General features: G+C 44.0%; 1 protein-coding gene across 1 annotated transcript in view; it reads left to right on the top strand.

Annotated features, from left to right (window-relative positions):
- Positions 1-26,106, top strand: part of LOC126298546 (uncharacterized) — a 439,384-nt gene that overhangs the window by 273,731 nt on the left and 139,547 nt on the right. Inside the window, exons 6-8 of the mRNA XM_049989905.1 lie at positions 810-993; positions 8,511-8,667; positions 18,754-18,829. Of these exons, the coding sequence (XP_049845862.1) occupies positions 810-993; positions 8,511-8,667; positions 18,754-18,829 (417 nt within the window). The remainder of the gene's footprint in view (positions 1-809; positions 994-8,510; positions 8,668-18,753; positions 18,830-26,106) is intronic.

The following is a 26,106-nucleotide window of genomic DNA, read 5'->3' as shown; positions in this document are numbered from 1 at the left end:
TCTACAAGGGTATCTGAAAGTGCTGCAGGCGGTGATGAATGTCCTTGGAGACTCCTATGCTTCTTCCTAGAGCGGTGTCGTCCGCGTACATCGACAGGTATAAAGCCTACCCACGTTGGGAGTGGATACTGTGGAGAACAATGGTAGTACTGATACTTATGGAACATCCAGAGAGCCCGCATCTCGTGGTCGTGGGGTAACGTTCTCGCTTCCCGCGCCCAGGTTCCCGGTTTCCATTCCCGGCTGGGTCAGGGATTTTCTCTGCCTCGTGACGGCTGGGTGTTGTGTGTTGTCCTTAGGTTAGTTAGGTTTAAGTAGTTCTAAGTTCTAGGGGACTGATGACCATAGGTGTTAAGTCCCATAGTGCTCAGAGCCATTTTTTTGAACATCTAGAGAGTCGTTGAATAATCGGTTTGCTAATTTTAAAACTGATTACATAAACGCTTTCTGCACTCGTCAGTTCTGTCTGTCAGAAATAACTCCTAGATATGTTCCAAATACGAATGCCGGTGTAGCACATAGAGTTAACATGTCGTTAATACTCAACACTGGCATTACTTGGAAAATGTATAGTAACAGAGGGATTAATTTTGCCTTACTACTACACGTTTATTTTCCTTTTACATGCAGCTACCATTTAGCCCCATCTTATTATTCGTTTACAGTTCAGTGTAGCAAAGTAATGACCTGTACGAAATGCACCACTGTTATAGACAAATACTTCTTGCTAGCTACATTTTCTTATAATTAAATAGTGCGCTTATATTAGTGCTTACTTACTGATAAAGCACACGTCAACTTTTTGACAGTGAGTCGATGGCGATGCTAGACGAGAAGCACGTAGACGCTGCTTCGCTGCAAGAAGTGTGGGCGACGGCGAGCCACGAGGTGGCGCATCTGTGGTTCGGGAACCTGGCCACCCTGCGCTGGTGGAGCAACCTCTGGCTCAAGGAGGGCTTCGCCACCTACTTCCAGTACGCCATCGTCGACCAGGTAACTTCAACAATCATTCACGTATTCAGACGAAAATCATTAATAAAATTTTTAGTGACATCATTTACCGCGATTTTCAATGGGTATGAGGACTATAAATATTGTAACTGCTAACAACTTGTACCCCCAATCTCCACCTCCCTGCAATGGAATAAACTGCTTTCCGTTTAGTATAATGCACAGTTAACTATGGAGTGGAAGAAGTGCAGTCTGTGTGATGGCAAAATTGTTCGATTCAGCGGTCCTGTCCATTGATGTCTCAAGTTTCCCTATGCTATACCTTACTCACAGAAATGAAACTAACCACTTTGTTCCAGAACACGACTGAGCAAAAAGTAACAGACGTTTGTTGTCAGCCCCTTTCAGATATTTTGTGTTTGGTGTTTCATTACAAGGTAATTTAATTTTTAGGAAGTGATATACAACGGTAATCCAAAGAGTATCTCCTATCTTTTAATAAGTACATAGACCTGATTATTTCTACAATGGCTTACAACAGTTTACAGCTTGAACATTTAGCTATTTTTCCACATAATCACAATTTCTGTCGATACATTTTTGTAGACGCTGTGGCAGTTTTGGTATGCCCATGTCATACCAGCTCGCCGCCATGCTGTTCAGAAAGTCATAAACCTCTTATTTCACCTCGCCGTCGGAGCTGAATCGCTGGGACCGCAATTAACGCTGACAGGTACTGTGAGACTCTGAAAAAACTCAAACGGGCAATTCAGACCCGGAGAACAGGAATTTGAGCAAGGGGGTGCACATTATCCATGACAACGCTCGCCCACACATCGCTCGGCAAACTGTTGCTCTCCTGCAACAGTTTCAGTGGAACACGATCACCCACCCACCCACCCTATAGTCCTGACTTGGCGCCCAGTGACTATCAGCTATTCCCTAGGTTAAAAGAACATTTGGCCGGAAAACGATTCAACTCCGACGACGAGGTGAAAGAAGTAGTTCATCACTTTCTGAACAGCATCGCGGCGAGCTGGTATGACATGGACATACAAAAACTGCCATGCATTGACAGAAATGGTGATTATGTCGAAAAAGAGCTAAATGTTCAAGCTGTAAACTGATGTAAACAATTGTAGAAATAAACAGATCTATGTACTTATAAAAAAAATAGGAGACCTTACTTTTGGGATTACCCTCGTATGTTCAGTCGACTACTTGAAATAACTTTGTTTCCTATAAACTATATGTTAGTAAAAAAGAGCTCTTTGTGAGGACGTGAAGATCCAAGGAATGTCTGCCGGTCGCCGTGTAATCCTTCGCTTTGCGGCGTCTTGCGGAAGCGGTATGGAAGGGCTTATGATAAGCACGTCGCTCTCCCGGCTGTTTTGCAGACTTTCCAGATCATGGATTCATCACTACTCTGTCAAGTAGCTTCTCAGTGGGCATCACGAGGCTGAGTGCACCCCGTACCAATCCTTCCACCAAGGAAAAATCCTTGGCAGTACCGGGAATCGAACTAGGGTCCTCCATATGGCAGCCATCTCCGCTGACCGCTCAGTTACGGAGGCGGACATTTGTTAGTAAAGCATGCTGTTAACCTAGTAAACATTCATTCAAGAATAAGAACATCAGAAGCACTAGTAAGAGCAGCTGTGATCTGGCCGACAATTGATCGCATGTACTGACGATTGCTGTCAGTTTATAGCACTGAGTTATTTCATTACCTCTTTGGTACATATAATATAGAGTAATACATTAAGTCGTTGGAATCGGTGCTGACCTTCATGCTTCCGCTTCACGAATAGGCATCTCTCCAAGTTGACAATCTTTAACAGAGGGTATCTTTTCCTAAGGCAGGTATAGTTGGCTAGGGAAGTTCTCCAGCGTTCCAAACTGCGACTAGAAAAGTTTCTAGTGTGAAAGCAAAGTCACAGGAAACTCCATTACAACAATTTTTATTGTTAGGATGTAATTAATGTCGTGGGAAGTAGCACCAAGGAGACTTGGGTAATCAGTGGGATAGGGAGCAATAAGAAAGATAATTTTTTTGCTGAAGGAAAGCCAAACAATTCCGTTTTCTGGGAGCCCGAATGGTGAACAACTTGTCTAGAGCGTAGCTTTAGATTGTTACGTAGGTACGGCTGGCGTCCTGCTGCGCGAGGCTGGAATTCTCGCTTCAAAAGCGAGGGTGCGGTCCAGAGGGCCGCTGTTTACAATTTCTCTTCTGGGAACCAGACGTCAAAAACAGAAGAGATACTGGAACAACAAAGCTGCCATTTGCGTCAAGAAATGTGTTACGTTTTTTTGGTAGTCCTATATTCATAAGAACAAGCTGGAGAATGCTTCTGATTGCCAGCCGGAGTGGCTGAGCTGTTCTAGACGCTACAGTCTGGAACCGCGCGACCGCTACGATCGCAGGTTCGAATCCTGCCTCGGGCATGGAGTGTGTGATGTCATTAGGTTAGTAAGGTTTAAGCAGTTCTAAGTTCTAGAGGACTGATGACCTCATTAGTTAAGTCCCATAGTGCTCAGAGCCATTTGAATCATTTGAGCTTCTGATTGAAGGAAAACAGTTACCTACATTTGTTATAATGCCGACAAACTGCGCTGTTTCAATGGAAACTAAGAATTTGCATTTGTGAGTTACTAACCATACACTTTTTAAGCGGGTACAAGAAACTGTTTCAAACGAGAGTAAAGTTTGCCCAAGCACAGCTACGTTACTGGTGGCTTTCGTGTTCTGAAACCAACATAAGCTGCAATAAACAGTTCTGTATGCTGTAGCGGCAAATCAAATATGCATTCAGTGTGTTTCTTTTCCTCTTTTTTCCAGACTTCCTGTCAACAACATAGATATACTTGGAAAAATGCATGATACACACTGTGCTGCCTTACAGTATATTTATTCACAACCGGTTTCGATCATGGATCATCTTCAAGGTGGAAAAATATTTATTGTGACAACTTCACATGTCATACATGCTATTTAACCAGAAAAGTATACGCCATTTCTGATTTGAAAATGTGACTTTGTCACAGTAGATATTTTTCCATCGTAAAGATGACCCATGATCGAAACCGATTGTGAAGAAATATATTGTAGGACGGCACAGTGTGTACCACGCATTTGTCCAAGAACATTGCACGGTATTAATGTGTAAGACGTGGTCTGAACTTTTTCTCCTTGCATGCCAGCTATTTTTTAACTTCGCATATATTTTTAAGATCACTCTTCTTTACGTTGTGTACGTAATATTGAAGGAAAAGAGAAATCTTATTCTTAACATGGGCAATAACAGCTTCTGTCACTTTCCCTCCGCAGCTCGTGGTCTAGCGGCTAGCGTTGCTACCACTGGATCACAGGTTCCCGGGTTCGATTCCCGGACGGGTTGGGAATTTTCTCTGCCCGGGGACTGGGTGTTTGTGTTGTCCTCATAATTTCATCATCATTCTCATCATTGGTGACAGTGGCCAGAATGAACTGTGAAAAAAATTGGGTCTTTGTATGGACGTTGATGACGGCGTAATTGAGCGCTCCACAAACCAAACATCATCATCATCTTCTGTCACTTTAACCTTAATAAAGGCTTTCTCCGAAACTTCGCGACACAAATGGGCTTATTCTTATAGGCGGAGTTCTACAAGGTTTCTCGAGAGAATAATTCAACTAGGAAAAATAGCAAAATGTTTTGCATCTGTATGGTTAACAATGTCGTAATTCCAGCGACTCAACTCCGAATGATTAGGTTTGCCTTTAGTGAAAAACAAAACGGCTTCATTTCTGATCGGATCTCATATCGTTCTTTAACCTAATTTTTCCTGGTGTGCAATTGTGCAAGATACTGCAGCACGTCCACACGCACAAACGACCATCCAGCCACGCTGCCGGAGGAATGAAATGGCCTACCACAACTGGGGACGTTTGCAAGACAACAACCATCTGCACGAACAGTTCGACGACGTTTGCAGCAGCATGGACTATCAGCTCGGAGACCATGGCTGCAGTTACCCTTGACTCTGCATCACAGACAGGAGCGCCTGCGATGGTGTACTCAACAACGAACGTGGATGCACGAATGGCAAAACGTCAGTTTTTTGGATGAATCCAGGTTCTGTTTACAGCATCATGATGGTCGCATCCGTGTTTGGCGACACCGCGGTGAAGCGTGTATTCGTCATCGCCATACTGGCGTATCACCCGGCGTGATGGTATGGGGTGCCATTGGTTACACGTCTCGGTCACCTCTTGTTCGCATTGACGGCACTTGTAACAGTGGACGTTACATTTCAGATATGTTACGACCCGTGGCTCTACCCTTCATTCGATCCCTGCGAAACCCTACATTTCATCAGGATAATGCACGACCGCACGTTGCAGGTCCTGTACGGGCCTTTCTGGATACAGAAAGTGTTTGACTGCTGCCCTGGCCAGCACATTCTCCAGATCTCTCACCAACTGAAAACTTCTGGTCAATGGTGGGCGAGCAACTGGCTCGTCACAATACGCCAGTCACTACTCTTGATGAACTGTGGTATCGTGTTGAAGCTGCATGGGCAGCTGTACCTGTACGCGCTATCCAAGCTCTGTTTGACTCAATACCCAGGCGTATCAAGGCCGTTATTACGGCCATAGGTGGTTGTACTGGGTACTGATTTCTCAGGATCTATGCACCCAAATTGCGTGAAAATGTAATCACACGCCAATTCAGGTATAAAATATTTGTCCAATGAATACCCATCTATCATCTGCATTTCTTCTTGGTGTAGCAACTTTAATGGCCAGTAGAGTATGACTGTTACCGCTAAGTAATATACCTCGATGAAACTTGGGCCATACATAGAAAGAACTGCCGAAGTGTATTACAGAACGTAACTGAAAGAAATACGCAATGAGATGAACAGAAATGACACTTTTATTCAAAGACGATAACTACACTGAAGTCACCGTAACTTATGGTCGTCCCCTGGACATTACAAAAGGCGGGACGTTGCTCTTAATAGGATGGGTGATCTCCACGGGCGGCAGTGCATGCTCTGCAACCTGCTCCCATTCTGGCCACGACGTTGGTACGGAGCTCTCGTTATAGTACGTTTCATTCAGCCGTTAGCGCGGTTAACATCTGCTGGATGGTCATAGGTGCAAATGGGCGTGCTGCCGTACGTCTCCCCAACACATGCGATAAGTGCTCGATGGGCTTTAAGTCGGAGGGGAAATCCTCTCGAGGGAGGAGCTGATTCACTTGCGCTGTTCGATGTGATAGCGCACTGTCATCCATAAAAACTAAGTTGTGGCCGGTCTACTTCTAAAAAGACGCACATGGGGAAGGAGTACAGTATCACTACAACGTTGACTGTACTGTGCTCAAAGATTTGAGGTCAGTTCGCCCATTCAACATTACGTTTCCCCACACATTAACACCTGCACCACCAAAATGATCACGTTCGACAACGCTTGACGTATTCTCGCGTGGTGAGAGGTGGGAATACACAATGCACCCAGGGGCATAGTCGAAAATGAGTTTTGTGGTGACGAGAGCCGCAATTTTGCATTGGCGCACTGACCTACAAATCTTCGAACAGGGTACACTCACCGGTCAACGTTATTTTGACACCATACTACTTCTTCATGTGCATTTTTCAGAGGTATGTTTAGTACAGCCTTCATTTTTGTGGGTGACAATTTGCGACCACATCGAACAGAGCAGGTAGAGGAGTTCTTGGAACGAAAGAATATCTGCGGATGGACTGGCTTCAGGTTCGTCCAACTTAAATCCCATCTATCGTTTGTGGGATGCTGTGGGCGCAAGTACCTCAGCACGTCCACACGCATAAACGACCATCCAGCCGCGTGGCCGGAGGAATGAAATGGCCTACCACAACTTCTTATCGACTTTGCGGCCAGCATTGGAGCACTTTGCAAAGGATGCATTGCTGTTAGAGTCGATTACAAAACCTATTATTAGCTACGTCCTGACTATATTAAGCGTAAGTTTACTATCTTTGGCCCGAAGAAACCATGTCCTTTGATATCTATAAGACATCCCGAGAAAATAATTCTCAATATCGAATGTGGTCAACATTTTTATTGATATTTTCTCTACAAACTGGAATTTTTTCGACCGGAAATATCAAAGAGCAGCCGGTCGGTGTGGCCGTGCGGTTCTAGGCGCTTCAGTCTGGAACCGCGGGACCACTACGGTCGCAGGTTCGAATCCTGCCTCGGGCATGGATGTGTCTAATGTCTGTAGGTTAATTAGGTTTAAGTAGTTCTAAGTTCTAGGGGACTGATGACCACAGATGTTAAGTCCCATAGTGCTCAGAGCCATTTGAACCATTTTGAAGTTTTGACTACAGATAAATGCCATATTATGCAACTTACGTTCAATCTACTATTCCGGGTCCATAAACTAGTCCTTCCTCTTCCTCATAGAGGACGTTCTGTTCGATCTGGGCCATCCTGCGCTGCTCCAGAGCCGCTTTTACGGGCGATGACAAGCGGTTTTCGACCGCTTGAATCCGGTGGTCGGCAAATGCTTGGCGAACCGCGTCGAGTAGAGTCCCAGGGTGACGTCCATCGTTGTCATGGTCTTCAGAATTGCTCAATACCCCTCGTTGAAGCTGCTCACTGCCAGAAAAGTCGAAATCTCCACAGTCTTCGCACCAGGATGCAAATGTTTGGGGGCTAACTTCCAAACACACGCGTTCAAACTTTCAATTTAATTTTGTGTGTTTCCTCCCAAGCATCGGTACAATAACTCGTCCTCCGAAAGAAAAATAACTGGTGCGTGAAAAAGGCCGATTTCAGACTGGTGCATTTTTTTTATTCAAGTGCGAATAACAAACATTTTCGTTCCGTATTCGGAAAAATCGTTTCGAGGGTGGATTCTAAATACTTTTATGAATCCAAATATGCAATTTTTTAAAAAATATATTCTTCGAACCAAAAGATAGTAAACCTCCCCTTAACGTCCAGGGGACCATCATAAATCTTGGTGAATTCAGTGAAATTTTTGTCTTCGAATAAAAGTGTCATTTCTGTTCGTCACATCGCGCATTTCTTTCATTTACGTCCTAGACGATACTGTAACAGCTCTTTCTGCGTATGGTCCAAGTTTCATCGAGTTGGGTTACTAGGTAGTGATACATCACGCGAAAGCTACTTTCATCCTTAAATTTTCGCCTACCAGCGAAGTATTAAGGGTATACTGATGATGATAAAGCTAAGCATCACCATTTGTGAAACCTTTTGATTTATTTAATTTCAATTCAATTAAAGACTTGGTGAAAAAAAACATAGCTTAGTCAGTACATAAGTTGCCCGCCAAAGACCAGCCTCCCAGGTTTGAGTTCTGATCCTATTCATAGTTTTAATCTGCTGGGGGATTTAAAGTCAGCCCACACTCCACTGCAGAGTCAAAATTCATTCTTTCTTTGTGTTGTTGCACTGTCACTTCTGTTACGCAAAGACGTACTAAGTATCCAAACCAGCTGTATTTCTTGTTAGCGTTAAGAACGCAGACAGAAGCAGTATGAGACCCATTTTGTGTGCCCAGATGCGGCCGGACTGGCAGATGTGGTCGCGGTTCGGCGTGGACGTGACGCAGTCTGCGCTGCGGGAGGACGTACGCGGGCAGCGCGCCGCACTCTACGCGGACGCGACCACACCGGCAGAGATAGAGGACCGCTACGACGAGGTCTCCTACCACAAGGGTACGTCTTCCTCTCAACTACACACTTGCAATAATGTAAAACCTTTTAGGTTCGTTTTTACAATCAAGTCAATCAATACCATGCTGTTCGAGAGCACAATGTGGCATTCTTTCGCTGCGTAATGAAGGACTTGATACGATGCCATATAATGTGCATGTAACCTATTGAGATCTTACTTGGCACTGAATTGAGAATTTCTGCAAAGAAGACGCTTCAATAATACGAACGGCATTTGTTTAATCACGAATGTCGGAAACACAAACGGCCAAGTTGAATCGGAATGACGGGACATCAGATGCATTTCAACAGGCTTGTTTTTTGGTAGCCAGATAAATAATACAAAAACACTAGTGTTGGTTTCTGAGCATCAATCGTTTTGCATTTGTTTCGATCTTCTGATGACTTTATTAGTCGATAAACGACAGATTCGTCTGCAAACAACCTAAGATGGCTGCTCAGATTGCATCCCAAATTGTTTATACAGATAAGGAACAGCAAATGGCCTATAACACTACCTTCGGGCACGCCAGACATCACTTCTGTTTTACTCGATGACTTTCCGTCAGTTACTAAGAACTATTACCTCTCTGACACGAAATCACAAATCCAGGCACATAACTGAGACTATATTCTATAAGCACGCAATTTCACTACAAGCCTCTTGTTTGGTATAGTGTCAAAAGCCTTCCGGAAACCTAGAAATACGGAATCTATGTGAAATCCCTTGTCAATAGCACTCAACACTTCATGTGAATAAAGAGCTAGTTGTGTTTCACAGGAACGATGTTTTCTAAACCTATGTTGACTGTCTGTCAATAGACAGGTTTCTTTGAGGTAAGTCATAATGTCTGACAAAATATATGCTCCAAAATTCTGCTGCGACGTTAACGATATGGACCTATAATTTATTGGATTACTCCTACTACCTTTCTTGATTATTTGCGTGACCTGTGCAACTTTCCAGTCTTTGGGTACGGATCTTTCGTCGAGCGAACGGTTCTATATGATTGTTAAGTATGGATCTGATGAATCAGCATACTCCGAAAGGAACCTAAAAGGTATACAGTCTGGACCAGAAGACTTGCTATTATTAAGTGCTTTAAGTTTCTTCACTACTCCGAGGATATTTACTTCTACGTTACTCATGTTGGCAGCTGGTCTCGATTCGAATTCTGGAATATTTACTTCTTTTTCTTTTGTGAAGGCATTTCGGAAGGCTGTGTTTAGTAACTCTGCTTTGGCAGCCTGTCTTCGATAGTATCTCCATTGCTAACGAGCAAAGAAGGCATTGATTGTTTCTAACATACTTCACATACGACCAGAATCTCTTTGGATTTTCTGCCAGGTTCCCTTGGTACTTCTGAGCACTGGTCGGCAAGCTGTTGAAGGTGGGTCGAAGATGGACTGCTCGAATTGCCGCAGTCTCATCTGAAATATACTGCTCCAGTTCTTGAAGGCTATGAGGGCTGTTGCGATACACCCTAAACTCGATGGCTCCCCACACAAAGTAATCGTACACTGACAGGTCAAGTGAACTAGAACCACGATCAGACTGACCTCTACTAACAACTCTCTCGGGCGTAAAGATTCTATAAATGTGCTCAAAGGTTCGGCCAGCTATATGGGCAGTTGCTCCATCCTGTTGGGTCGTGGTTATATGCATACATTAAAGTCCAATAGTATCCACCCCCTCACGCCGCCTCCCTCCTCCCCCCCCCCTCCCCCCCCCCACACACCACCACCACCACCATCAACACAAAAAAGTGAATACTTTTTCTCATATATAAATTTCTGAATTTCAAACCAAACTTTGTGTGAATGAAGTAGCGTGAAAACTAACATTCTCAAAAATGGTAAGGAATTCAAACCCTTAATAAGCTACATGTAACGCAGGCTACTTTGTATTTGCTTCCTAGAGGGCCTGACCATGTAGATACGTTTGCGGCCTTAACGGTAACATTCCAGTCACCTACAGGTGCATATGCACAGGTTACTTTATGTGTTGACAACAACAAAAGCAACACGGTTCGTGACTTCAGAGGTAGGACCGAACAACCATAGGAAGTTGAGTAGACCAAGACAGAAAGGAAAAGACTCTCCATTAAGGGGGAAAAAAAACAGGAAGATGATTTCCCGAACATAGACGGGAACCATTGAAAGAAATAGCAAAATGGTTCAAATCGCCCTGAGCACTAGGGGACTTAACTTCTAAGGTCAATAGTCACCTAGAACTTAGAACTAATTAAACCTAATTAACCTAAGGACATCACACACATCCATGCCCGAGGCAGGATTCGAACCTGCGACCGTAGCGGTCCCGCGATTCCAGACTGTAGCGCCTAGACCTGCTCGGCCACTCCGGCCGGCGAAAGAAATAGCATATCCCTCATGTATACACTTGTGTAGCCGTACTTTACAGACCAGCGTCCACAATAGTTGTGCTTAGTAAACTGCTGATGATTGGGAGTGCACACTTTGATTTCATATTCTGTGATGTGTTATCAGCTTTGTGACAATCTGATGCTGTTATTGTGTCGAACACCTCTCAAATTTTCGGACTATCGTTTCCAACGGGCATATTTTTTCAAACTGCAGTTTCTTGGATCTTATGACAAAGCAATATACTATTAACTGGTGTAAACAAAATACACCGGTTACCAAAAACAAATGAAGCACTCAGAAAGGGGGGAGGAAAAGGAATGAAACTTCACGGATTGAGGGAGTGTGTGATCTTATTTCAGTGATTAAAGTATACAAAGAACTTTGCAGTATGAGACCAGGTCAATGCAGTGTGGCACCCCCTCTGTCGTGGATGTATACAGTCATTTGGCATGGAAGGGTGTCAAAAAGCCATTGTACAGTCTCCGTGGGCAAGCTGGTTCAAAACTATTTTAACTCTTTGTTGATATCCTGGATACAGGCACGGGAACGGAGTTGACGTTCGAGCTGGTTCTATCGGCAACAGATCTGGGGATTAGCACCGCGATACAGTCCCATGAGAGTGTTAACGCATGGGGAAATAAGATGTCTGCGACGTACTGCAGCGCCTGTCAGAGATCATTACCAGCTGTGTCTGGAAGTCTTCTCCGATGGCTCCCTACAGCACGACGCCAGGACTAACACCGCTGGGCCTCTCCTAAACACTGGAATTATAAACCCTCTCTCCATGTCATCGACGATGGTCATCTGCGGGTGGTGCAGAAGCACGACTCATTGTTGAACACAATGCGACGCCATTCAGCAGCATTCCATGCTTCCCGCTCACAGCACCACGCTAGATTTAGTCGATAGATTTGTGATGTTAACGCAGGTCATGCCCATGGCTCTGTTTCCCTCGTCCAGTTGCTGGTAGTCGTAAACCAATGGTGCGGTACGACACAGGGAGTATGAGGGAGTCCATTACCTGTTCTCGGATCTCAGGAGCAGATGTCTATAGGTTGCGATGACCATGGTGTACTATTTCGTAGTCTTTCCTTGAGGTGGTCAACAGCAACCTTTAAGACGATACCTGTTCTTTCGTTCCCATGCAGTCAATTATCGGGCCACTGTCACATTTGAATGCCTCACAAACATGAAAAATTTAATTAACGATACGACAAATCCCCTTAAAGCTTTGTCTGGTACTAGACATCCTCATGTTCACTCAAAAGTTGAAGCTTCTTACGCCTCTTATGTACCCTAGCAGTCCTGATAACAAAACTAAACACGAACAACAGTAATGCACTGTAATAGCTGTTCTGTCGCCCATTTACATACCTGCCGATGAGGTGGTCATGTATGAAGTTCCACTGTCTTGGGAGTGCCTCACTTTATGTCGGGCACTGTGTTGTTATTACACAAAAATATTTTATTTATTTTATAGTAATCAAATAATTTATTATTATTTTAATATTAATATATTTTATATGCCTTTGATTTGTTATTATCATTAAAATCGTACACGTCTTTGTATACGTTAGAGGTGAGGGGAATACAGTAACAGATCGTGAATCTCATGGCGCTCCCCCTCCAAACCGAACCCTCGATCCGTGCATGTTGTCCTGTTTTTATTAAAAGGTGTTTTTCGTGATAACAACTTAGCTATCAACAAAAGCATCTCCTATTGTTATCACAGAACCATTTCCCAGTGAGTTCACATACACGAACATGCAGCCGTGCTTCACCAAAAGAAAGAAATATTTCAGTATCAGTCTTCACCACGCACAGACCGTTATTGTTAGTTGTAGCACTTACCACGAGCAACAGTATTTTAACTGTTCAGTCAATGCACCACTGTTGCTTACTAGTAAACTATCCAATCCGACATGTCGAAATATGTGCTGCAATTTTTTACACAGGAAAATACACCGAAATGTGGAATCCAATTACACTTGCAGTGATGAAATATCAAGAACATGATATGCAGTCGAACTAATCTAATTCTTCTGTATAGCACCACCGTTGCTTACTAGTAAATATTAGTTAATTTCTTGGACGTGCATTCGAATTACGTCGAGATTTTGCTAGAAAATGTGGAAACATTAGACGAAACAGGAAATAACTGAATTGTGGTTTGAACGATGATTGTTATGCTAATTAAAGGCCAGAGCAAAAGCACAGTACCTTCCTAGCCCAAGGAAAATATGTACGGTAATAACATTTAGTTTCAAATAAAAAGCTGTACATTTTTGGTTAAAGGAAGGAAAGAGAAAATGCATGAAGTTAAGCAGTGTGCAAAGCCAGTTCCATTTCGGAAAACTTCAACTTGAATTGTATAAATGGAAGAAAGTATGAAATACACGCCAAAATGAAACTTTAAAAATTGTGAAAGAACAATTATTCGAAAGATTTAGACCTGCTCGTGAAAGTCAATGGACTGTTACCGAAGATCTACGTGACTAGGCCCTCTGAATTACAAGTGAGATTAATATTACTGATTTCCATGTTTTTTCGACTTAGTCAAACAGATTCATGAAATTATACAGAAAAGGAAATCGGAAAATGACGAATTTTTTTTCAAGTACGTAAGTGTGTAGAGGAGATGTGATTAATACTATAGAGAATTTCGTGGTTGACGTAAAGACGAAGCTTCTTGTTATCCCCTAAAATGCTGTGTACAAAGCCAATCGGACAGGTTTCTTACAAGAACGGTGTGCAAACCACACTTTACCATTGCGAGAGAAAGAAAGAGAGAGAGAGTCGTTTGTGCAGTCTATGAATGCTATTACGCATTCCCACACAACAACTACAGTGATAGTATCAGTGGATTACTGTTTACGCAGCTTTATATCTGTCTTCAGGACCCTCAAGGTATATTTGAACCCATAATTAAATAAAAAGACTGTTTGCTTGCATAAATCTTGTAATTGACGTAGCAAAATGTGGAAACATGGAGGAGAATAATTTTCTATATTACATCCTAGACGCCTTGTTACTAGTTGCAGCAAATAATTCATTGCTTTTGTTGGGCTCTGGGCCTTGATGTAACATCACATTTGTCTTTATGGCGATGGCGAAAAGATTTAGCCTCTCGAGAAAGAAATTTTTTGACATTGTAAAGCATTTTTCAATAAACTGCCAGCCAGTATAATTTCTGATAGTTTTTGTCATTTCAGGCTTATAAGTGGTATAGTATTGTTAAACTAAAATTATTTGTGGAATGTCAGTTTGCGTCGCTTTGTTTTAAGAATTTGATCAAATACGCCTGGTACACAGCACAATATGCAGAACAATCTGTATGATCATTTCTTGCCGGCCGCTGTGGCCGAGCGGTTCTAGGCGCTTCAGCCAGGAACCGCGCGACTGCTATGGTCGCAGGTTCGTATCCTGCCTCGGGCATGGATGTGAGTGATGTCCTTAGGTTAGTTAGGTTTAAGTAGTTCCAAGTTCTAGGGGACTGATGACCTCAGATGTTAAGGCCCACAGTGCTCAGAGCCATTTGAACCATTTATTTTTAATCATTTCTTACTTCATTACTGAAATTTGCCTAAATGCATTAATTTTTCTTTCCTGAGTTGTGTCTGGTGTACCGATAATGTTTTCTTTCCGTCATTCAATAGATAATTCACATTTTTGTGAATACTGCAAGAAACGATCAAGAAACTGTTTTATTGTTTGTAAAATATACATTATTCAAAAATTATCATAAGAACTATGCTACAGAAATTATTATAAACTACTTCCTCTGAGCACATTAAAGTCCTGATTGATGTAAGTCGTCTGTAATGTAACATTGTACACTACCTCGATTTTCTTTCCTCTGCTTGTGTAACAGTGACATCTGCAACAGTTTAGCTAACGGCATGAACTGTAAGATATTCAAACAATTAATGATTTCAGATATTTTCGGTATTGTTTAAGCGCCTAAAATTTCTTGTGTGCTCTTTGGACTTCGCTAGACACGGCTCTTCTTTCTCTTTTCACGGCTGTATCTCCATATTCACCGAGTCGCGCGTTGGTATGGAAGGACTGTACAAACAGCTGTTACAAGCAACTCATCTTTCGGTAAAAATGAGTAACTTTAACATTTTTTTAAATACTTGCAGTGCACTTTAGCAGATAAAATTTTGACAGTGCATTTCTTTCATTGTATCTTTCCTGTATTAAAAATTTTTAAGTTTAGGTTTCGATATGTTTGGCTATTCCTTTGTTAGTTAAGTATTGGTTTGAGTTTGTGCACATTGGCTACTGACACACCCCAGTTTGAAGTGCTAAATGGCACAAGGTTTCGCCTCAGACTTCTCTCATGGCAGTTACTAACCCGTCTATTTTATGCCAATACACCAGCTGCCAGAGCGTCATATGGCTGTTGTAGCCTGCCTGCGGTTGTGTTGGTTCCCGCGCAACACTGGGCATAGTACTTGGGTCGCACATAAGTCACTATCTAACTACAAGGTAGGAAACGCTTTATTTTCGCACAAATGTTCCTCTGAATTCTTGTCTATTTCTTCAGTTCAAGAAATCTCTCAAATTTTCACATGTAGTCGCACAATAATTTTGGGTTGTTGCTCTATCGAATCTTCAGTAAATGTTCATTCACCATTGCGACCGGCATCTTTGGCGGTGTACAGCTTTACCTCATATTCCATCACTGATTTTTAACGAATAAAAAGTGCCTCTGAGGAAAAAAATTACTGACCAGTTGTAGAATGCCTATTCAAAACAAAACAAAAAACATAATTCATCCACGATGGATACTCAGTTCCAGTGATTCTGTTCGTACATTTTTAACCATAAGCGCGTAAGCTATGATGCTGTAGAGGGCAAATCATTCCATTTTATACAGTTTTTCATTTTATGAGTGCAGAGTTAACTAAAAGCTCTTCTCTATTCAGTCTCAACCCGTGTTTTGTATGAGGCTGCAAAATAAATGGAACCTCTCTCGAGCCAAATGAGCGTCTCAGGTAGCACATAGGATTATCGTCACTTCGTTATGATTTAATTTTTGTCATTTCCAGTTTTGTAACCTGCAGTTTTTACCTAGAGCTTGAATGAATGAGCACCATAAAATGGGCTGCGAAAGGGATACAGAGTTTACGGTTCTCTCTTGTGTAGCATATGCCATTTTCCTGCCAGAAACTCCGTATTTCTAACATGAAAATCATATGCTTCCATCCCTCTGTTTGTACCCGGAAATATTTTCAAAGTGTAAAAGCAACTCGTGAACTAATTGAAACACTTAAAGACATAAAACTTTAACAATTTTCCAAAGTAAATACACTGCTCAACATAATTAAAGGATGACTTTTTAGAAACCCTGTAGTTATTTCCCATTGCGACGTATAAGTTTGAAATTTGGCTCATACAACCCTAGAATGTTGCTCTGTAATGGTGCAAACGCGTGGTGCCTGCGGCATCACCCTTGGGCTCAGCGACGCTTCAGACAGCAACGTGTCAACACAAGCGAAAAAGACCAGAGCTCTGAAGTTCATATGAGGTGTAAGGTGGGTCAGTGATGTTACATCAGCACCAGATTTCAACACAAATGTACCCAACGCCTCCGTGGACTTGTCACTTTATGCGAAGGTCGTCACACACCCTTTCATCACATTTCATCCCTTCTTTTGACTCCTCCGCCGTGAAGGTTACAGCCGCGACGCCCAGGGTTGAAATCACGCGGGTTTCCTACGTGTGGCCTAGGACAACGTTTCAGACACACCGCCGCTCAGAATCTACACGGAAAGGCCTCATAGGGTGGCACACTAGGCATCAATGAAACCACCCTTTCTCTTAGGGCGTAGATTCCCACATATTTTGCGATCGAAAACGACAGTTCGCCGTGTAATGACCAACAGGACGACGTTCTTGACAATCTTTGATACTACTGACACTCCCCGGACGCTTCAACCCTTCTCTAAGGACATCATGGGCTAGCATTCCCATTGAACGTGATCGCACCCTACTGGAGTCCAGCGCGACCGGAATTTTTGTTCTGGTGTACACCGTGGAACCACTAGAGAACGTCAAAAACCGTTCGATGAAACTTGAACGTGATCTGAAGCAGCAACGAGTACTTATGCTTTTTTAGCCCTAGTATTTCACGTCTTCCTGTGGCGTGAGCATGAAGGGCTGCGACACTGACATATGCGTGAATAAAACGGCAATGTGTCCCTCTGCGGCCCCCAGATTAACAATACTTTATGCCCACGTTTGTTAAACACTTTGAAGATGTACCTGCACAGAGAAAAGTCTTGACTGTGTCTACGCTGCCTGTTAGTCGGCATGTCGGAACAGAGAAGTGTCACGTGATTGCCTATCTAGAACTTTTGTAGCAGATTTTCTCTGTGCAAATATCTTTTTAAATTTCTCATCAAACGCGAGCAGCTGGCACTGGTGGTGTTGCCGAACTGGGGGTGTTGAGGGATCCTTTGCCGTTTTATTCACGCATGTGTCAATGTCGCACACATCTGTGATCACATGAAGGGGCGCTGAAAAAGCATAAGCACCCGCTCTGCTTCGGATAACGTTCAGATTTCCTCGAATGGTTTTTAACGCTTCCTTGTGGTTCCACACTGTATACAAGAGCAAATATTGCTGTCGTATTGCACTCCGAAGGGGTGCGATCACGCTAAGTGGGGTTGCTGGCCCGAGGTGTCCTTAGAGAAGGATTGAAGCGTCTGGGGGTCTCAGTAGCGTCAAAGATTGTCAAGTTGGTCATCGCACTGTGAACTGTCGTTAACGACTGTAAAATACGTGGGAATCAACGCCTCAGTGGAGAGGGTGGTCTCATTGACGCCCATTGTGCCACCCTGTGAGGCCCTTCCATGTCAATTCTGAGTGGAGGTGTGTCTGAAACGTTGTCCTAGTCCACACATAAGGAAGCGCGCGATTTAAACTATGGGCGTCGTGGTTGTAACCTCCACGGCGGAGGCGTCAAAAGATGACATGAAATGTGGGTAAAAGGGGTAGTGACGACCTCCCCATGGTGTGACACGTCCACATAGGTTGTGGTGAAATTTGATGCCTATATGACATCATTAACCCACCTTAAATCTTACTTGCTGTGTGAAGCGTCGTCTAGCCCGTGGGTAACGTCGCAGGGCGTCACGCTTTTGTATCGTTGCAGAGAAAGGATTGTAGGCACTTTGAGCCAAGCTTCGAACTTATTCGTATCAATGTGAAATAATTACTGAGTTTCTAAAAAGTGATTCTTTAATTCCGTTGCAAAGTGTAGTAAAATAGTCGCCAGTACGTATAACAAAAAATGAAACGAATATATTTAGGAATTTTAAACATAAATTGTAACAGGCTATATTTTTTGACATGTCTCGATGCTAACAATATTACACGACTACAGACTGTAATAATCAGAACAATAACAACCATTAAGTATAAAATTCTGGTTGTGTTATTTACTAATAACTGAATACAGTCAACAGAAAACTTGTAAGCGCTTAAACCATTGTGAAGGCATGACTTCCTGTGTTAATAAACTAACTTATTTAACATTTGATTCTTATCAGACACTGTATTTTCCTTTACCAAAGCGATTTCATTTTGAAGTCATCAGAAAGTGCAAGCCCAACTTTCACAGTACAGCAAGGTTACTAACTTCAGCACACTTCTTCTAAATTGGTAACTGATGGAGCTTTTCTATGTTCTCTACAGGAGGCGCCTTCATCAGAATGTTGGAATCCTTCTTGGGAAGAGATGTGTTGCTCAGGGGAATCCGCAATTTCTTGGAGTGAGTAAACTATTAAAGATTTTTTTATATTTGCGACATTTCTTCCTCAGCGGCTATTTCAATCATATTTATCAAGCAGATTTTAAAAAAATCCTTGTTTTTGCAACTGAACATTAAATTGCAGAAGACGGAATTTTTCTTGTGTACATACCGGGTGATCAAAAAGTCAGTACAAATCTGTAAACTTAATAAACCACGGAATAATGTAGATACAGAGGTAAAAATTGACACACATGCTTGGAATGACATGGGGTTTTATTAGAACCAAAAAAAAATAAAGTTCACAAAATGTCCGACAGATGGCGCTGGACAGCAAAACGTCAGTGACTGTGCATGACAATCGTGTATAAAAAGAGCTGTGATGAGAATCAGATACGCCAGCAGTCGCAGCATGTTGACGTTACCTGAAAAGGCGCTTTTAGTGAAGCTGTATTATCAGAATGGGGAATGTGCTAGTTCAGCGCTACGATCCTATCGCCATAGGAAGGGGATTCGAACGGGTAAAGGTCCGTTGACAAATGCAGCTGTAGGGAGAACGATTTCGAAGTTCGAAGTCACGGGTTGTTTAGACGATAGACCCCGTAGTGGCCGACCGAGTACAAGGCGTAATGCTGCTGAGACAGTTCAGGAAGAAATGGAATTGTAGCGGGCTCGTCTATGCGCGGGGAAGTCAGCTCTCGTGCAGTCGCACGTCGCATCGCCATTCCATTCACTACTGTTTTGTTGGCACTGAGGCATACCCTCCGATGCTATCCGTACAAAATCCATCTGCATCATGAACTGTTACATGGCGATTTAGTGAAACGGAGGACATTTGCGGTGTGGGCGTTTCAAAAGATGGCGGAAGATGACGATTGATTGAGTAACGTATTGTGGACCGGCGAAGCTCATTTCACGCTCCGGGGGTCTGTCAACGCCCACAACTGCAGAATTTGGGCTACCGAAAATCCTAGAACTGTCGTGGAAACTCCATTGCACGACGAGAAAGTCACGGTATGGGTTGGATTTACCACATCTACCGTTATCTGGCCTTTTTTCTTCGAGGAAATGCGTGATACTGGTTTTGTAACTGCTGCCGTGACGGATGAGAGGTTCGTCGATATGTTACAGAATCGCATCATCCGCTGCCTGGCCGATAAAACACCTGCTGGAAAGTACGATGTTTATGCAGGATGGCGCTCCACCCCATATTGCTAGACGCGTGAAAGATCTCTTGCGCGCGTCGTTTGGTGATGATCGTGTGCTCAGCATCCACTTTCTTCATGCTTGGTCTCCCAGGTCCCCAGACCTCAGTCCGTGCGATTATTGGCTTTGGGGTTACCTGAAGTCGCAAGTGTATCGTGATCGACCGACATCTCTAGGGATGCTGAAAGACAACATCCGACGCCAATGCCTCACCACAACTCCGGGCATGCCTTACAGTGCTGTTCACATCATTATTCCTCGACTACAGCTATTGTTGAGGAATGATGGTGGACATATTGAGCATTTCCTGTAAAGAACATCATCTTTACTTTGTCTTACTTTGTTTTGCTAATTATTGCTATTCTGATCAAATGAAGCGCCATCTGTCGGACATTTTTTGAACTTTTGTATTTTTTGTTCTAATAAAACCCCATGTCATTCCAAGCATGTGTGTCAATTTGTACCTCTCTATCTACATTATTCCGTGATTTATTCAGTTTTCAAATTTATACTGACCTTTTTTTTATCACCCGGTATTACACATTTCGTGACATTACACTGTTTGCAGTTAACATGCAGTGATTCACTGTTTTTAGCTTATTTCTATTCAATAACTAGTGTTCGTCAAGTGCTTTATAGAAAGTATTTAAAGTGAATGATCAAATAAGTACAATCAGTTCATATATATATATATATATATATATATGTCCCAAAGAACAGATACCATCGGTGACAGTGCAGCTCTCTAGAATGAAATGATAATGAAATCAAGAACCTAAGCTGTCGACAGGCGTTGATATACATCAACGGGGACAGTTGAAAATGTGTGCCCCGACTGGGACTCGAACCGGGGATCTCCTGCTTACATGGTAGACGCTCTATCCATCTGAGCCATCGAGGGCACAGATGATAGTTCGACTGCAGGCATTTATCCATTGCACGCTCCCCCCTGAGACACACATTCCCCACTTAATGTTCACACGCTACATTCGAAGTGCCCCTGCCCGTGACACTCATTACTCGCGGTAGAAAAATCTTACCGAGTACCGTAATAGTTAGGGCAATGCGTGTGCATCCGCACAGAAGGAGGAGGTCAATGGCCGGTTAGCCTTAACTATATGTCCGAAACAACAGTTAACATCTTCATATATACACTCCTGGAAATTGAAATAAGAACACCGTGAATTCATTGTCCCAGGAAGGGGAAACTTTATTGACACATTCCTGGGGTCAGATACATCACATGATCACACTGACAGAACCACAGGCACATAGACACAGGCAACAGAGCATGCACAATGTCGGCACTAGTACAGTATATATCCACCTTTCGCAGCAATGCAGGCTGCTATTCTCCCATGGAGACGATCGTAGAGATGCTGGATGTAGTCCTGTGGAACGGCTTGCCATGCCATTTCCACCTGGCGCCTCAGTTGGACCAGCGTTCGTGCTGGACGTGCAGACCGCGTGAGACGACGCTTCATCCAGTCCCAAACATGCTCAATGGGGGACAGATCCGCAGATCTTGCTGACCAGGGTAGTTGACTTACACCTTCTAGAGCACGTTGGGTGGCACGGGATACATGCGGACGTGCATTGTCCTGTTGGAACAGCAAGTCCCCTTGCCGGTCTAGGAATGGTAGAACGATGGGTTCGATGACGGTTTGGATGTACCGTGCACTATTCAGTGTCCCCTCGACGATCACCAGAGGTGTACGGCCAGTGTAGGAGATCGCTCCCCACACCATGATGCCGGGTGTTGGCCCTGTGTGCCTGGGTCGCATGCAGTCCTGATTGTGTCGCTCACCTGCACGGCACCAAACATGCATACGACCATCATTGGCACCAAGGCAGAAGCGACTCTCATCGCTGAAGACGACACGTCTCCATTCGTCCCTCCATTCACGCCTGTCGCGACACCACTGGAGGCGGGCTGCACGATGTTGGGGCGTGAGCGGAAGACGGCCTGACGGTGTGCGGGACCGTAGCCCAGCTTCATGGAGACGGTTGCGAATGGTCCTCGCCGATACCCCAGGAGCAACAGTGTCCCTAATTTGCTGGGAAGTGGCGGTGCGGTCCCCTACGGCACTGCATAGGATCCTACAGTGTTGGCGTGCATCCGTGCGTCGCTGCGGTCCGGTCCCAGGTCGACGGGCACGTGCACCTTCCGCCGACCACTGGCGACAACATCGATGTACTGTGGAGACCTCACGCCCCACGTGTTGAGCAATTCGGCGGTACGTCCACCCGGCCTCCCGCATACCCACTATACGCCCTCGCTCAAAGTCCGTCAACTGCACATACGGTTCACGTCCACGCTGTCGCGGCATGCTACCAGTGTTAAAGACTGCGATGGAGCTCCGTATGCCACGGCAAACTGGCTGACACTGACGGCGGCGGTGCACAAATGCTGCGCAGCTAGCGCCATTCGACGGCCAACACCGCGGTTCCTGGTGTGTCCGCTGTGCCGTGCGTGTGATCATTGCTTGTACAGCCCTCTCGCAGTGTCCGGAGCAAGTATGGTGGGTCTGACACACCGGTGTCAATGTGTTCTTTTTTCCATTCCAGGAGTGTAGTTAAGACTACCTCCTTCTTCTGTGTGGGTACATACGTATTGCCCGAACTCTTGCGGGACTTGGTAAGATTGTATACCGCGAGTTATGAGTGTTACGGGCAGGGGCACTACGAATGTAGTGTGTGGACATTAAGTTGGGAATGTGGGTCTCACGGGGAGCGTGTAAGGGATAAATCCCTGCAGTCGCAGTATCCTCTGTGCCCTCGGTGGCTCAGTTGGATGCCGGCACGGTAGATCAGCATGTTCATCAGAGGGTTTAGCTACTCTCTGTAATAAAAAAACTGAGTGAGTGGATCAATGAACATCCAGAACGGGAGTCATCGGACGTCTGTCACGAACAAATTCAACGATCAATATAGAACAAAATGAGAACAAAAAATGGATAAAGCGTCTGCCATGTAAGCAGGGGATCTCGGGTTCGAGTACCGGTCGGGGCACACATTTTCAACTGTCCCTGTTGATGTGTATCAACGTCTATCGACAGCTTAGGGTTTTGATTTCATTATCATTACAATCAGTTCAGTCACCCAGATGTGACTTCATTAGTATACGCAAAATAATGAGGAGGTAAATGGGAATTAAACTAGGAAAAGCAACTAGAACAGTACCTTCTTTTCCAACAGTTGTATGTAGAATTGGTTAGCATCGTGTGTCAGCTTGCTAGTTCCGTCTGATATACGGGTTCCAGCAACTTCACTAAAGCATTCCACATTAGTCACTGCAGTTGATCGGTTGGTTAGGATCGTTTTCCGAAGCCCTCTTCACGAAGTTCATGGCCATGGTGGGTGGACAATACATTGAGTATGCTCTTGCGGCAAGGTATCCGGCAGAGAAGGTTCAAGCAACGGAAACGTTAGAAAGGTAATAGTCCTAACAAATGAGCTAGGGGTGCTAACTACTGAAATTAAGGAATGACCCAAAGTAACCCAAATTTATTATAATCATAAATTCAATCAAGGACAAAAACATAGTTCGATAATATCAAAGCATTAATTTCGGATGATCGGGAAAAAGGAAATTGAAACATAAAATCCCGAAACAGGTTCAGACAGATGCTACTGTAGTATGACAAAGCTGTAGGCCATGGGTCTCCAAACGTTTTAGTCTGCGGGCCACATTGATTCCTCCACGAAGTCATAAGGGCCAAGACCTACCTAGTGGGAGTAAAGAGCCCTAGTACTCCATGATCACCGTAATGTAAGGCTAAAGGAAAGATGAAATCGCAAAAATCTAAGGTTGAAACGAATTAAGATTTTTATTTATTTACATAACTTTGATTGGTGGACGTACCTGACCGAATTTCTGGCATATTTTATTCTGGTGAATTTCACCGACAAAAAGTATGTCACTGCACATTCTTCACGAAAGCGTCCTGCAAAGTTAACGAAATCTCAAAATCATTGTTAGCAACACTATTACTACAAGACGTAACAGAGGAAGAGTATGACAACGCATTCTTATTTCAAGCAGCGCAACAATAAGTTTAGTTATGTAGTTTTGTAGCAGGCCGGAGTGACCGTGCGGTTCTAGGCGCTACAGTCTGGAACCGAGCGACCGCGACGGTCGCAGGTTCGAATCCTGCTTCGGGCATGGATGTGTGTGATGTCCATAGGTTAGTTAGGTTTAATTAGTTCTAAGTTCTAGGCAACTGATGACCTCAGAAGTTAAGTCGCATAGTGCTCAGAGCCATATGTAGTCTTGTAGCGAGTAGCAGAGCCAGAGCATATATTTGATGGTTCTGTTGCGTGATTGTGTCTATGTTGCGAGTGCCTCACGAGTTTTTTAGTGTCTTATGCGCTTTACTAGTAGGTGTGGGACAATTCAAAGCTTTAATTCGAAGAGACAAGGAAAATCTGAAAATCGAAATACGTAAAGAAACTGAAACCTTGCTTCAGAAGCATCTTCCATAATGATTGATTACTAAGGCTAGTCGTCGAAGTGGCGTCCATTTGAAAGACTTGCACCAGACTCGTGAGGAGAAAAAAATACAAAGACTTTTATTACTGAAAATATTTTCGCCAAACTAGTCTGTTAACCCTTTTTTTTCATTATCGCACTGGGAATGGTCTGTCTGTTTATTGTGGATAGCCACAAGTTTAACCATGACCTTCCGATTTGTAAAGATAGAGCTCCGACAATGTCGCGGTGTATTGGTCACGATAGGCCTCGAAACTCAATTGCTGGCAGTATAGCACTCCGTCTTCAGGCCACAAGTCCACCATCGGGACCATACGACCGCCGTGTCATCCTCAGCTGAGGTTGCGGATAGGAGAGGCGTGTGGTCTGCACACCGCTCTCCCAGTCGTTATGATGGTTTTCTTTGACTGGAGCCGCTACTATTCGGTCGAGTAGCTCCTCAATTGGCATCATGAGGCTGAGTGCACCCCGAAAAATGGCAACAGCGCATGGCGGCTGGATGGTCACCCATCCAAGCGCCGGCTACGCCCGACAGTGCTTAACTTCGTTGATCTCACGGGAACCGGTGTATCCACACTGCGGCAAGGCCGTTGCGACGCTGGCAGTATAGGCACCACCTCAAATATGTGGCGGGCCGGATACCAGGGATGTCCGGCCAGCTAACCAGGGCAGGTTTGCCGGCCCTCACGTGACGGTTTCGGCCTGCGGGCCGTAGTTTGGAGACCCCTGCTCTAGGCGATTGGATAAAGATATGTTCATACAATTAATTCACAAATCATCGGACAAACAAGTACACGATTCCGATGAGGACATGCTGACTGTTTCGGCCTGCCTTTGGTTAAAGCACATCACTTCTAAGACCCCCAGAGTGCCTTAATCATAAGTAAGCTATCAATTTCTTAGACAATTCTGTAAAAAGTCCCCATTAAGTTGCAGAAACGAGCCTATATATTCCTAACCGTCCTCATCTCCCCTTCGCCATGGCAACAAGTTCTTAGCGTATTTCCTCTTCGCTGCGGAGTGGACTGCATACGCCGTCTTGTCATTCATGTCTACATTTTAGGTGATGGATCTGAGCCCCAGCTAATGATTTGTCTTCAGATGTGCCTCTCTCCTCTGTCCCATTACCTCTTCGTCAAAAAAACTAAAAGTTGACTGGAACTAAAGTCTGTCAGTCATCTCGATATTTCCTCGTCTGAAAACACTAAGGGAAGTGTGGCTACCAATTGTCCTGATACTTCCTCGTCTTAAAGCTGAAGACTAAGTGTCTGAAAAATCCTCTTTATTCCCAGTTCTTCACGGAAACCCCGCGAAAACACACTCACCTTCCAGTTACAATGTTTGCTAGCCATGCTCCCAATAGGAAACCTCGTAACAAAACTCGTCATCCCTCCTCCGGAAAACTGACCAGTCTTTTATATTTTCAAGTTAGCAAAGTATTAACAATTTGGCAACAATCTCTTACTCTTGGGAAAAGTTTTGTGGTAGTCAGTGCGAGCAACAGCAGCGCTATCTCTTCTCTGAAAACAGCTTCCAATCCTCCACTTAAGCTCCTCTTTTTAGCAATGTCCAATCACCTTTCCTCCCGCCATTTTCTTCA

This window comes from Schistocerca gregaria, chromosome X (genome assembly GCF_023897955.1).
Source record: "Schistocerca gregaria isolate iqSchGreg1 chromosome X, iqSchGreg1.2, whole genome shotgun sequence".
Classification (NCBI taxonomy): Eukaryota; Metazoa; Arthropoda; class Insecta; order Orthoptera; family Acrididae; genus Schistocerca; species Schistocerca gregaria.
The sequence above is the reverse complement of the archived record's forward strand: the minus strand, read 5'-3'. Positions and strand labels throughout refer to the sequence as shown.